Below are 15,481 nucleotides of genomic sequence, written 5' to 3' on the forward strand. Positions count from 1 at the left end.
GTGTTTTTGAATCGGTTTCAATTTTTTTGATTCAAGTTTTAGTAAATACTTTGTGTCCATTCGAATCATCAATCTCTAATTTGAATTCTCAAACATTTTCCAATCAAATTGGAGACTCCTAGCCTCTTTTTCAAAACCTAGCTCACGGTACAGACATGTGTTGTTGAATCGGTTCAGTTTCTTTCATTCATGTTTTAGCAAATATTTTGTGTCCATTCGAATCATCAATCTCTAATTTGAATTCCAAACGATTTCCAATCAAATTGGACACTCCTAGCCGATATCACAGTCAACCCTAGCTCACGGTTTAGACTGATATTTTTGAATCGATTCAGATTTTTTGATTTACGTTGTTTCAGATGTTTTCTGTCCCTTCAAAGCCTCAATCTCTAATTTGAATTCTCATACCGTTTTCAATCAAATTGGACACTCCTAACCTTTTCTTCAGCCAACTCTAGCCCACGGTAAAAACATGTGTTTTTTAATCGTTTAAGTTTTTTTGATTCAAGTTTTAGTAAATACTTTGTGTCCATTCGAATCATCAATCTCTAATTTGAATTCTCGAACATTTTCTAATCAAATTGGACACTCTTAGCCGATATCACAGTCAACCCTAGCTCACGGTTTAGACTGATATTTTTGAATCGATTCAGATTTTTTGATTTACGTTGTTTCAGATGTTTTCTGTCCCTTCGAAGCCTCAATCTCTAATTTGAATTCTCATACTATTTTCAATCAAATTGGACACTCCTAACCTTTTCTTCAGCCAACTCTAGCCCACGGTAAAAACATGTGTTTTTTAATCGGTTTAAGTTTTTTTTATTCAAGTTTTAGTAAATACTTTGTGTCCATTCGAATCATCAATCTCTAATTTGAATTCTCGAACATTTTCTAATCAAATTGGACACTCTTAGCCGATATCACAGTCAACCCTAGCTCACGGTTTAGACTGATATTTTTGAATCGATTCAGATTTTTTGATTTACGTTGTTTCAGATGTTTTCTGTCCCTTCGAAGCCTCAATCTCTAATTTCAATTCTCATACTATTTTCAATCAAATTGGACACTCCTAGCCTTTTCTTCAGCCAACTCTAGCCCACGGTAAAAACATGTGTTTTTAAATCGGTATTAGTTTTTTTTATTCAAGTTTTAGTAAATATTTTGTGTCCATTCGAATCATCAATCTCTAATTTGAATTCTCAAACATTTTCCAATCAAATTGGACGCTCCTAGCCTCTTCTTCACAACCCTAGCTCACGCATGTGTTGTTGAATCGGTTCAGTTTCTTTCATTCATGTTTTAGCAAATATTTTGTGTCCATTCGAATCATCAATCTCTAATTTGAATTCTCAAAATGATTTCAATCAAATTGACACTTATCACAGTCAACCCTAGCTCACGGTTTAGACTGATATTTTTGAATCGATTCAGATTTTTTGATTTACATTGTTTTAGATGTTTTCTGTCCCTTCGAAGCCTCAATCTCTAATTTGAATTCTCATACTTTTTTCAATCAAATTGGACACTCCTACCCTTTTCTTCACCAACTCTAGCCCACGGTAAAAACATGTGTTTTTGAATCGGTTTCAATTTTTTTTATTCAAGTTTTAGTAAATACTTTGTGTCCATTCGAATCATCAATCTCTAATTTGAATTCTCAAACATTTTCCTAATCAAATTGACACTAGCCTCTTCTTCACCAACCCTAGCTCACCAGACATGTGTTGTTGAATCGGTTCAGTTTCTTTCATTCATGTTTTAGCAAATATTTTGTCTCCATTCAAATCATCAATCTCTCATTTGAATTCCCAAACAATTTCCAATCAAATTGGACACTCCTAGCCGATGCCACAGTCAACCTTAGCTCACGGTTTAGACTGATATTTTTGAATCGATTCAGATTTTTTGATTTACGTTGTTTCAGATGTTTTCTGTCCCTTCAAAGCCTTAATCTCTAATTTGAATTGTCATACTGTTTTCAATCAAATTGGACACTCCTAGCCTTTTCTTCACCCAACTCTAGCCCACGGTACAGACATGTGTTTTTGAATCGTTTCAGTTTTTTTTATTCAAGTTTTAGTAAATATTTTGTGTCCATTCGAATCATCAATCTCTAATTTGAATTCTCGAACATTTTCTAATCAAATTGGACACTCTTAGCCGATATCACAGTCAACCCTAGCTCACGGTTTAGACTGATATTTTTGAATCGATTCAGATTTTTTGATTTACGTTGTTTCAGATGTTTTCTGTCCCTTCGAAGCCTCAATCTCTAATTTGAATTCTCATACTATTTTCAATCAAATTGGACACTCCTAGCCTTTTCTTCAGCCAACTCTAGCCCACGGTAAAAACATGTGTTTTTAAATCGGTTTTAGTTTTTTTTATTCAAGTTTTAGTAAATATTTTGTGTCCATTCGAATCATCAATCTCTAATTTGAATTCTCAAACATTTTCCAATCAAATTGGACGCTCCTAGCCTCTTCTTCAGTCAACCCTAGCTCACGGTACAGACATGTGTTGTTGAATCGGTTCAGTTTCTTTCATTCATGTTTTAGCAAATATTTTGTGTCCATTCGAATCATCAATCTCTAATTTGAATTCCCAAAATGATTTCCAATCAAATTGGACACTCCAAGCCGATATCACAGTCAACCCTAGCTCACGGTTTAGACTGATATTTTTGAATCGATTCAGATTTTTTGATTTACATTGTTTTAGATGTTTTCTGTCCCTTTGAAGCCTCAATCCCTAATATGAATTCTCATACTTTTTTCAATCAAATTGGACACTCCTAGACTTTTCTTCGGCCAACTCTAGCCCATGGTACGGACGTGTGTTTTTTAATGATTCCAGTTTTTTTGATTCAAGTTTTAGTAAATATTTTGTGTCCATTCGAATCATCAATCTCTAATTTGAATTCTCAAACATTTTCTAATCAAATTGGACACTCCTAGCCGATATCACAGTCAACCCTAGCTCACGGTTTAGACTGATATTTTTGAATTGATTAAGATTTTTTGATTTACGTTGTTTCAGGATGTTTTCTGTCCCTTCGAAGCCTCAATCTCTAATTTGAATTCTCATACTATTTTCAATCAAATTGGACACTCCTAACCTTTTCTTCAGCCAACTCTAGCCCACGGTAAAAACATGTGTTTTTTAATCGGTTTAAGTTTTTTTTATTCAAGTTTTAGTAAATACTTTGTGTCCATTCGAATCATCAATCTCTAATTTGAATTCTCAAACATTTTCCTATCAAATTCGACACTCCTAGCCTCTTCTTCAGCCAACCCTAGCTCACGGTACAGACATGTGTTGTTGAATCGGTTCAGTTTCTTTCATTCATGTTTTAGCAAATATTTTGTGTCCATTCGAATCATCAATCTCTAATTTGAATTCCCAAAACGATTTCCCATCAAATTGGACACTCCTAGCCGATGCCAAAGTCAACCCTAGCTCACGGTTTAGACTGATATTTTTGAATCGATTCAGATGTTTTGATTTACGTTGTTTCAGATGTTTTCTGTCCCTTCAAAGCCTTAATCTCTAATTTGAATTCTCATACTGTTTTCAATCAAATTGGACACTCCTAGCGTTTTCTTCAGCCAATTGTAGCCCACGGTAAAAACATGTTTTTTTTAATTGGTTTTAGTTTTTTTTATTCAAGTTTTAGTAAATACTTTGTGTCCATTCGAATCCTCAATCTCTAATTTGAATTCTCAAACGTTTTCCAATCAAATTGGACACTCCTAGCCGATGCCACAGTCAACCCTGGCACACGGTTTGGATTGATAATTTTGAATCGATTCAGATTTTTTGAATTACGTTGTTTCATATGTTTTCTGTCCCTTCAAAGCCTTAAGCTCTAATTTGAATTCTCATACTTTTTTCATTCAAATTGGACATTCCTGGCATTTTCTTCAACCCACCCTAGCTCACGGCACAGACATGAGTTGTTGAATCGGTTCAGTTTTTTTCATTTATGTTTTAGCATATACTTTGTGTCCATTCGAATCATCAATCTCTACTTTGAATTCTCAAACGTTTTCCAATCAAATTGGACACTCCTATCCTCTTCTTCAGCCAACCCTAGTTCACGATACAGACATGTGTTGTTGAATCGGTTCAGTTTCTTTCATTCATGTTTTAGCAAATATTTTGTGTCCATTCGAATCATCAATCTCTAATTTGAATTCCCAAACGATTTCCAATCAAATTGGACACTCCTAGCCGATGCCACAGTGAACCCTATAGCTCACGGTTTAAACTGATATGTTTGAATCGATTCAGATTTTTTTACGTTGTTTGAATTCTTATACTTTTTCAATCAAATTGGACACTCCTAGCCTTTTCTTCAAACTCTAGCCTAAAAACATGTGTTTTTTAATCGATTTTAGTTTTTTTTATTCAAGTTTTAGTAAATACTTTGTGTCCATTCGAATCATCAATCTCTAATTTGAATTCTCAAACATTTTCCTATCAAATTGACACTCCTAGCCTCTTCTTCAGCCAACCTTAGCTCAACAGACATGTGTTGTTGAATCGGTTCAGTTTCTTTCATTCATGTTTTAGCAAATATTTTGTGTCCATTCGAATCATCAATCTCTAATTTGAATTCCCAAACGATTTCCTATCAAATTGGACACTCCTAGCCGATGCCACAGTGAACCCTATAGCTCACGGTTTAAACTGATATGTTTGAATCGATTCAGATTTTTTTCGTTGTTTCAGATGTTTAGTTCGAAGCCTCAATCTCTAATTTGAATTCTTATACTTTTTTCAATCAAATTGGACACTCCTAGCCTTTTCTTCAGCCAACTCTAGCCCACGGTAAAAACATGTGTTTTTTAATCGATTTTAGTTTTTTTTATTCAAGTTTTAGTAAATACTTTGTGTCCATTCGAATCATCAATCTCTAATTTGAATTCTCAAACATTTTCCAATCAAATTGGACACTCCTAGCCTCTTCTTCAGCCAACCCTAGCTCACGATATAGACATATGTTGTTGAATCGGTTCATTTTCTTTCATTCATGTTTTAGCAAATATTTTGTGTCCATTCGAATCATCAATCTCTAATTTGAATTCCCAAACGATTTCCAATCAAATTGGACACTGCTAGCCGATGCCACAGTCAACCCCACTCACGATTTCAACTGATATTTTTGAATCAATTCAGATTTTTTAATTTACGTTGTTTCAGATGTTTTCTGTCCCTTCAATGCCTTAATCTCTAATTTGAATTCTCATACATTTTCAATCAAATTGGACACCCCTAGCCTTTTCTTTAGCCAACCCTAGCTCACGGTACAGACATGTGTTGTTGAATTGGTTCAGTTTTTTTCATTTATGTTTTAGCATATACTTTGCGTCCATTCGAATCATCAATCTCTAATTTGAATTCTCAGACGTTTTTCAATCAAATTGGACACTCCTAGCCTCTTCATCAGCCAACCCTAGCTCCCGATACAGACATGTGTTGTAAAATCTGTTCAGTTTCTTTCATTCATGTTTTAGCAAATATTTTGTGTCCATTCGAATCATCAATCTCTAATTTGAATTCTCAAACTTTTTCCAATCAAATTCGACACTCCTAGCCGATGCCACAGTCAACCCTGGCTCACGGTTTAGATAGATATTTTTGAATCGAATCAGATTTTTTGACTTACGTTGTTTCATATGTTTTCTTTCCTTCAAAGCCTTAAGCTCTAATTTGAATTATCATACCTTTTTCAGTCGAATTGGACACTCCTAGCCTTTTCTTCACCAACCCTAGCTCACGGTACAGACATGTGTTATTGAATCGATTCAGTTTTTTTCGTTTATGTTTTAGCATATACTTTGTGTCCATTCGAATTATCAATCTCTACTTTGAATTCTCAAACGTTTTCCAATCAAATTGGACACTCCTAGCCTCTTCTTCAGCCAACCCAAGCTCACGATACAGACATGTGTTGTTGAATCGGTTCAGTTTCTTTCATTCATGTTTTAGCAAATATTTTGTGTCCATTCGAATCATCAATCTCTAATTTGAATTCCCAAACGATTTCCAATCAAATTGGACACTCCTAGCCTCTTCTTCAGCCAACCCTAGCTCACGATACAGACATGTGTTGTTGAATCGGTTTAGTTTCTTTCATTCATGTTTTAGCAAATATTTTGTGTCCATTCGAATCATCAATCTCTAGTTGTAATTCTCAAACGTTTTCCAATCAAATTGGACACTCCTAGCCGATGCCACAGTCAACCCTAGCTCACGGTTTAGACTAATTTTTTGAATCAATTCAGATTCTTTATTTCTGTTGTTTCAGATGTTTTGTGTCCATTCGAAGCCTCAATCTCTAATTTGAATTCTCATACTTTTTTCAATCAAATTGGACACTCCTAGCCTTTTCTTCACCCAACCCTAGCTCACGGTACAGACATGTGTTTTTGAATCGGTTCAGTTTTTGTCATTCAAGTTTTAGTAAATATTTTGGGTCCATTCAAATCATCAATCTCTAATTTGAATTCTCAAACATTTTTTAATCAAATTGGACACTCCTAGCCGATGCCACAGTCAATCCTAGATCACGGTTTAGACTGATATTTTTTAATCGATTTAGATTTTTTGCTTTATGTTGTTGCAGATGTTTTGTGTCCTTTCGAAGCCTCAATCTCTAATTTGAATTCTCATACTTTTTCCAATCAGATTAGACACTCCTAGCCTTTTCTTCAGCCAACCCTCGCTCACGATACTACATGTATTGTTGAATCAGTTCAGTTTTTTTCATTCATGTTTTAGTAGATCTTTTGTGTCCATTCGAATCCTCAATCTCTAATGTGAATTCTGAAACATTTTCCAATCAAATTGGACACTCCTAGCCAATTCCATAGTCAATCCTAGCTCTCCGTTTAGACTGATATTTTTGAATCGATTCAGATTTTTTGATTTACGTTGTTTCAGATGTTTTCTATCCCTTCAAAGCCTTAATCTCTAATTTGAATTCTCATACTTTTTTCAGTCAAATTGGACACTCCTAGCCTTTTCTTCAGCCAACCCTAGCTCACGGTATAGACATGTGTGGTTGAATCGGTTCAGTTTTTTTCATTTATGTTTTAGCAAATACTTTGTGTCCATTCGAATCATCAATCTCTAATTTGAATTCTCAAACGTTTTCCAATTAAATTGGACACTCCTAGCCGATGCCACAGTCAACCCTAGCTCACGGTTTAGACTGATATTTTTGAATCAATTCAGATTTTTTGATTTGTGTTGTTCCAGATGTTTTGTGTCCCTTTGAAGCCTCAATCTCTAATTTGAATTCTCATACTTTTTTCAATCAAATTGGACACTCCTAGCCTTTTCTTTAGCCAACCCCAGCCCACGGTACGGACGTGTTTTGAATCGGTTCTATTTTTTTCATTCAAGTTTTAGTAAATATTTTGTGTCCATTTGAATCATCAATCTCTAATTTGAATTCTCAAATATTTTCTAATTAAATTGGACACTCCTAGCCGATGCCACAGTCAACCCTAGATCACGGTTTAGACTGATATTTTTGAATCGATTCAGATTTTTTGGTTTATGTTGTTGCAGATATTTTGTGTCCCTTTGAAGCTTCAATCTCTACTTCACGGTATAGACAAGTGTTTTTGAATCAGTTCAGTTTTTTTTACTCATGTTTTAGCAGATCTTTTGTGTCCATTTGAATCCTCAATCTCTAACTTGAATTGTCATGCTTTTTCCAATCAAATTGGCCATTTCTAGCCTTTTTTTTTCATCCAACCCTATCTCACGGTATAATAGGTGTTGTTGAATCGGTTCAGTTTTTTTTACTAATGTTTTAGCGGATCTTTTGTGTCCATTCGAATCCTTAATCTCTGACTTGAATTCTCATCCTTTTTCCAATCAAATTGGCCACTTCTTGCCTTTTCTTCAACCAACCCTAGCTCACGGTATGGACAGGTTTTGTTGAATCGATTCAATTTTTTACACTTATGTTTTATAAGATATTTTGTCACCATTCGAATCCTCAATCTCTAATTTGAATTCTCGTACTTTTTCCAATGAAATTGGCCACTTGTAGCCTTTTCTTCAGCCAACCCTAGCTCACAGTACAAACAGGTATTGTTGAATCGGTTCAATTTTTTAGATTCATGTTTTAGCAGATCTTTTGTGTCCATTTGAATCCTCCATCTCTGACATGAATTCTCATGCTTTTTCCAATCAAATTGGCCACTTCTATCCTTTTCTTCAGCCAACCCTAGCTTACGGTGCGGACAGGTATTGTTGAAACGGTTTAGTTTTTTCTATTCATGTTTTAATAGATCTTTTGTGTCCATTCCAATGCTCAATCTCTAACTTGAATTCTCATACTTTTTCCAATCAAATTGGCCACTTTTAGCCTTTTCTTCAGCGAACCCTATCTCACAGTACAAACTGGTATCGCTCAATCTCTAATTTGAATTCTCATTTTTTTTTCCCACTCATAGCCTTTGCCTTAGCCAATCCTAGCTCACGTTACAGATTGGTATTATTGAATCGATTCAGTTTGTTTCATTTATGTTTTAGCAAATCTTTTATGTCCTTTTGAATCCTCAAACCCTAATTGGAATTCTCAAACTTTTTCCCACCAAATGGACCACTCGTAGCCTTTGCCTCAACCAACCTTAGCTCACGATACAAATTGGTATGGTTGAACAAGTACAGTTTTTTTCATTTACGTTCTAGCAGATCTTTTGTGTCCCCAAAGTGCCTATATATCTGACAACACAATATCTTACTCGTAATTTATTAAGTGAAAAGCCTATTTTTTTTGAAAACTCCATATCTATATATCTAAGAACGCAATATCTTACCCATAATTTATTAAGTGAAAAGCCTATTTTTTTTTTCTGAAAACACCATATCTTCCCTGTAAGTTATAGTGTGAAGTGCATATATATCTGATAACGCAATATCTTGCCCGTAATTTATTGAGTGAATAAAATATTTTTTTGAAAACGCAATATCTTACACCAAAGTTAACGAGTGAAAAGCATATATATCTGAGAACTCAATATCTTACCGGTAATTTAATGAGTGAAAAACCTATTTTTCTAAAAACACAGTATCTTACAAGTAAGTTACAAAGTGAAGTGCCAATATATCTAAGAATGCAACATCTTACCCCTAAGTTATTGATTGAAAAGTCTATTTTTCTAAAAACACCATATCTTACCAATAAGTTATAGTGTAAAGTGCCTATATATCTGAGAACGCAATATCTTACCCATAATATATTGAGTGAAAAGCCTATTTTTCGTAAAACACCATATCTTACCGGTAAATTATAGTGTAAATTGTCAATATAACATAGAGACACAATATCTTACCCGTAGTTAGAGTGAAAAGACTATTTTCCTGAAAAGATCATATCTTACCAGTAAGTTATAGTGCAAAGTGCCTATATATCTGATAACGTAATATCTTACCAGTAATTTAATGAGTAAAAAGCCTATTTTTTGGAAAACATGATATCTTACCGATAAGTAATAGTGTAAACTGCCTATATATTTGAGAACACAATATCTTACCTGTAATTTATTGAGTGAAAAGCCTATTTTTTTGAAAACATCATATCTTACCGCTAAGTTATAGTGTAAAGTGCCTATATATCTATGAACGCAATATCTTACCAGTAATTTCTTAAGTGAAAAGCCTATTTTTCTAAAAACACCATATCTTACCAATAAGTTAATCAGTGAAAAGCATATATATCTGATAACACAATATCTTACTGGTAATTTAATGATTTAAAAGCCTATTTTTCTAAAAACATTATATCTTACCGGTAAGTTATAGTGTAAAGTGCATATATATTTGAGAACACAATATCTTACCCGTAATTTATTGAGTGAAAAGCCTATTTTTCTGAAAACACCATATCTTACCAATTAGTTAATGAGTGAAAATCATATATATCTGATAACGCAACATCTTACCGGTAATTTAACGAGTGAAAATCCTATTTTTCTAAAAACATCATATCTTACCGGTAAGTTATAGTGTAAAGTGCCTATATATCTGAGAACACAATATCTTACCCGTAATTTATTGAGTGAAAAGTCCATTTTTCTAAAAACACCATATCTTACCAATAAGTTAATGAGTGAAAAGCATATATATCTGAGAATGCAATATATTACCGGTAATTTAATGAGTGAAAAGCCTATTTTTTCTGAATATCTTACCGGTAAGTTATAATGTAAAGTGCCTATATATCTGAAAACGCAATATCTTACCCGTAATTTATTAAGTGAAAAGCCTATTTCTCCCCTATCAAAAAAAAAAAAAAGCCTATTTCTCTGAAAACACCATATCTTACCAATAAGTTATAGTGTGAAGTGCCTATATATCTGAGAACGCAATATCTTACCCATAATTTATTGAGTAAAAAGCCTGTTTTTTCTGAAAACACCATATCTTACCAATAAGTTGTAGTGTGAAGTGCCTACATATCTGAGAATGTAATATCTTACCCGTAATTTATTGAGTGAATAGCCTATTTTTATGAAAACACAATATCTTACCCCCACTAAGTTAATGAGTGAAAGCATATATATATGAGAAAGCAATATCTTACCGGTAATTTAATGAGTGAAAAGCCTATTTTTCTGAAAACATCATATCTTACCGGTAAGTAATAGTGTGAAGTGCCTGTATATCTGATAATGTAATATCTTATCGGTAATTTAGTGAGTGAAAAGCCTATTTTTCTAACAAATATCATATCTTACCGGTAAGTTATAGTGTGAAGTGCCTATATATATATCTGAGAACGCAATATCTTACCGATAATTTATGACTGAAAAGCCTATTTTTTTGAAAACACCATATCTTACCGGTAAGTTATCGTGTGATGTGCCTATATATATATATATATATATATATATATCTGATAATGCAATATCTTACTAGTAATTTAATGATTGAAAAGTCTATTTTTCTGAAAACACCATATCTTATCAGTAAGTTATCGTGTGATGTGCATATATATATATATATATATGTATATATATATCTTATAACAAAATATCTTACAGGTAATTTAATGAGTGAAAAGCCTATTTTTTCTGAAAACATCATATCTTACCAGTAAGTTATAGTGTGAAGTGCATATATATCTGAGAACGCAATTTCTTACCCGTAATTTATTGAGTGAATAGCCTATTTTTCTAAAAACGCAATATATTACCCCTAAGTTAATGAGTGAAAAGCATATATATCTGATAATGCAATATTTTAAATGTAATTTAATGAGTGAAAAGCCTATTTTTCTGTAAACTCAATATCATACTAGTATGTTATAGAGTAAAAAATCCTATATATCTGAAAACGCAATAACTTACCGGTGAGTGATAGAGTAAAATTCCTATATATCTTATAACACAATATCTTAGTGGTAATTTAATGACGGAAAATACTATTTTTTTTAAAACGCAATATCTTACCAGTAAGTTTTAGATGGAAAAGCCTATATATTTTACAACGCTATGTCTTACAGGGACACAAAAGATCTGCAATAACATAAATGAAACAAACTGAACAGGTTCAACAATACCAGTCTGTACCGTGAGTCAGGGTTGCTGAGGCAAAGCCTATGAGTGGTCAATTTTGTTTTTTAAAATATGAGAATTCAAATTATAGATTTAGGATTCAAGGGGACACACAATATCTGCAAGAACATAAAAGAAAAAAACTGAACTGGTTCGATAACATCTATCGATACTGTGAGAGGATCAAAAGTTGCAACGCTTCACTTGTAGTAGTATTTCAAATGATGGGTGTTCCAAGGGTGACCGAGGGTTTGACCTTCGAAACTACGCAAATCTTACCGGTAAATAGAGTGAAAAGCCAATATCTTACAGGTAAGGGTCAATTTGGGATTGCTATCATTTTTTTTAAAAGCTGCTTATGATGTGCTTTGAAAATAATGGGTTGTAAAGTAAAGCAATTTTATGTTTGGTAAACAATATTTTTAATACAAATTTATAAATAAACTCAATCCTAGACATGTATTTATAAAAAAACTCAAGCACTATTTAAATATAGAAACACACCCAAAATCAACCCCAAAGTCAACTTTTTGGGTGTGTTTATAAATGGGTTTTGAGTGTGTGTAATGACGGGTTTTGGGTGTGTTTATAAAGTGTTTTGAGTGTTGGGTTTTTTTATAATTTCAACCTCCATTTTGGGTGTTTTAGTGAAACTCCCTATTTTTAAAGTGTTGTTAGTATAAAAAGCAGTTTCAAAACGTTTGGTAAATTTTAATATAAGGGTTTAGGGTAACTGTGGATGATGATTAAAATGGACATGATGTTGTTGGTAAATTTTAATATAAAACTATTGTAATTGTCAATAATGACTAAAATAGACATGATGTTGAAATTGTTGTGCTATGTGGTGGTGGTGGTGGTGGTGGTATAGGTGGAGGTGGTGGGTGGAGGTGGTGGGTGGAGGGGGTGGTGGGTGGTGAAGGCGGAGGTGGATTTGGTGGTTGTGGTGGTGGTGGAAGTGGTGGAGGTGGAGGTGGTGGTGGTAGTGGTAGAGGTGGAGGTGAAAAGTGTTTTCATATAGATGAGGGCTAAACAAATGTTTGCGTATAGAGGGGAACAAAATATAACCAGAACACATAAATAAGACTGAATCCTTATTTCGATCCTAAACAAGTGTTTTCATATAGATGGGACTACATAGGACCAGGACGCAAAAATATGACTGAAACCTTAATTTGATCCTACGTGTTTTCATATATATAAAGGGTTTCAATAGGGTTAAAAACCTTTTCAAACAAAACAACCTCCCTAAACCATAACAATAAAATAGTAATGAAACCCTTAACCTTGAAACAGAGAAATAGGACTGAAACCTTAAAAACAAGTGCTTTCATAGAAAAGGCGGCTAAATAGGATCATGACACACAAAAAGGTTTGAAACCTTAATTCAATCCACACACAAATGGAATGTTTACTAATCCGTAATCGGATTAGTATGAATTGAATTGAGGATTAGTTGAATTGAGAAAAGTTAGATTCCATATTCTTATTGAAGTTGTTTTCTAAACCATATGGGATTAGAATAGGAGTGATACTACTAATTCCTTATAAATTGTTTACTAAATTCACATGAATTGAAATAGAAACCAAGTTGATTACTAAATGCCCTTCTTGTTGGACTAAAATAGATGGCGAATTTGGAATTTTAAAAATTGTGAAGAAATATGACCACCACAAAGAAACCCCGAAAAGAATGAAACCCTAAAACATCAAAAACCCCTGCAAACACCCAAAACCCTGAAAACACAAACCATAAAACCCTAATTATTTTTTCTGCATCTCTCTTTCCATCGGAGCGAACTTTGGTAGCGTCTGATTGAATAAGATCTCAATTTCTGGAATTGTTTGTTCCACACGTTAAATGTCATGTTAAGGTGGTCTCCCCAATGGCTGTACTGGCTAGCATTATTGCTTTATATACCGGGCCATTTTCAGCGAACATAAGGTGGATAATATCAATGCAAAATACTTCAGATAATGGCCAACTTAAATAAAGCTGATTGTATTTACAATATCCGGCATATACAATTCTCTTTCCCTCCAAAAAAAAATTTGGTCTTTTGACACCAATAACCATTAACCCTGACGCCAGGCTCACTCCTGGAACCACTCAATCAACTCTTGCCCCAAAGCTCCTGAAAATACAAAGGATATGGGAGAACCAACCAAAGGGGAAGGGGTCGGTAGAGCTATAATGTCAAAATTTGGGTCCCAACTTGCTTCAGAAATATACACTGTACAGAGTGGAAAGCTGGGCATCAGCCATCAAGCTTTGCCAAGAACTGGCTGAGATTGTATTCTTCGGTATATTGTGATTGATCCCACAGCTCCTCCAGCCCACCAAGAATTGCTTTTAGCCCCTTTCCCGTGCCCGGTAACTTCATATCTCCATCAAATTTTCCATCTGGATGCTTAGACACAGTTCCCTTGAAAATAAATAAATATTTATAACTTGTCATTGACATCCAAACCAAAAATGAAACAAAGAAAGAAAAACAAACTGGAAGAATAAATAAATAAAAATTTGATTAAAGATGAAGAGAAACAAAGAAAGATATTTGTCCATATAAGGAAAAGAGATCAACATTGGCATAAACAGGCAGAAGATAGGACCAGCCAGCAATACCATTTTAGATGTTTCTGCAGTTGCGAATAGATCAAGCAATTGGTCTGTATTCATTGTTTTCATACTAGCATTTTCGGCATTAATGACTGCATTAGCTACTGAAAGCTTAAACTTTTGCAAGCTCATAACTTTCTCTTCGAGGGTACCACGCATAATCAGACGATGGACATTGACAACCTTTTTCTGACCTAATCTGTGTGCTCTATCCATTGCCTGCAAGTAAACAACAGTAAGATGCTCAATTTTTACTTTACAGTGACCTCTAAAGCAGAGGTTGCAGCATCTTAACAGAAACTCAAAACAATAATGAGCAACTAGGGAGCTTCCTGCAAATCATCTCAGATTTATTCCTCAACACTAGACTTAAATGTGACAGATGGCATGTGTATCCAATTTCAAGAGAGGAAAATTTGTACTCCTTAGAGGATAAAGACAGCATAAGATGGTCACCTGATGATCCCGCATTGGGTTCCAGTCGTGCTCCACGAAAATGAGAGTATCTGCAGATGTCAAGTTCAAGCCCAGCCCACCAACTGCAAAAAGTGATTTAAGTTTTAATATCACCCTAATAGTCAATCTACTTCACATGCAAAAAGAGAGAATTCCAACCATGGGTTGTGAGCAGCAGAACATCGATTGTAGGATCCGAATTGAAAGCCTTAACAATATCAAAACGTTTTTCAGGTTCAACTGACCCATCCAGCCGCAAGTAGGTTACACTGCTTTCAAGCAACATGTAAGAAAATTAGACCGGTTAATGTTGAAAAAAACATTGTGTGAATTGTAAGAAACTGTATCAATTCCTATCTGAAGACAATTGCACAAGTTCACTAAACTAGAGGATGATTCTTTTATGCCCACAATACCTAATTACTTGTTTGTCATGTGTACTTGGCCATTAATTTCTGGAGTATTAATTTGCAAATTTTCATATCACACATCAAAACAAATAACCAGATTTCCATTAGAAATAGTTGAAGTTATTTAATAATGTTACTGATCAACAAAATTGTGGGTCAACATTGTCACCTAAACCTAACACTAGAATACATTTCCACTGCAAAACAGTCTTAATAATGTCAACAGAACTAATCTATAGAGAAAATAACAAAGGTGGGTGTGACACTAACATAGCAACCTATTTGCAACCTCTGTATAATATAGGTTTAGGAGACCAACCTCTTCATATGACTATGAAACAAGTCTCTTTCAATTAAGTCCAGAAATGCCTGCATGAGATGCCATTGTACATTATAGGCCATAAATTAGGGCT

The 15,481-nt window shown here is 34.1% G+C and overlaps 1 protein-coding gene across 3 annotated transcripts in view; it reads right to left on the reverse strand.

Moving 5' to 3' along the window:
• Positions 1–13,551: 13,551 nt before the first annotated feature.
• RGD3 (ROOT GROWTH DEFECTIVE 3) overlaps positions 13,552–15,481 on the reverse strand; it is a 30,214-nt gene continuing 28,284 nt past the window's right edge. For 2 of the 3 annotated variants that reach the window (XR_016125978.1, XM_008220807.3), the window contains 5 exons: positions 15,388–15,437; positions 14,818–14,927; positions 14,659–14,741; positions 14,209–14,421; positions 13,552–14,008 (listed from right to left, as the gene is read on the reverse strand). Coding sequence is in view for 2 of the 3 variants with exons in the window: in XM_008220807.3 (XP_008219029.2) it covers positions 13,841–14,008; positions 14,209–14,421; positions 14,659–14,741; positions 14,818–14,927; positions 15,388–15,437 (624 nt within the window). In the remaining variant the exon portion in view is untranslated. Of the gene's footprint in view, positions 14,009–14,208; positions 14,422–14,658; positions 14,742–14,817; positions 14,931–15,387; positions 15,438–15,481 lie in introns of all 3 variants that reach the window. The other variant, XM_089049990.1, reaches the window with a different exon arrangement.

The sequence above is a fragment of the Prunus mume genome, linkage group LG1, assembly GCF_029339155.1.
Source record: "Prunus mume cultivar Tortuosa linkage group LG1, ASM2933915v1, whole genome shotgun sequence".
Classification (NCBI taxonomy): Eukaryota; Viridiplantae; Streptophyta; class Magnoliopsida; order Rosales; family Rosaceae; genus Prunus; species Prunus mume.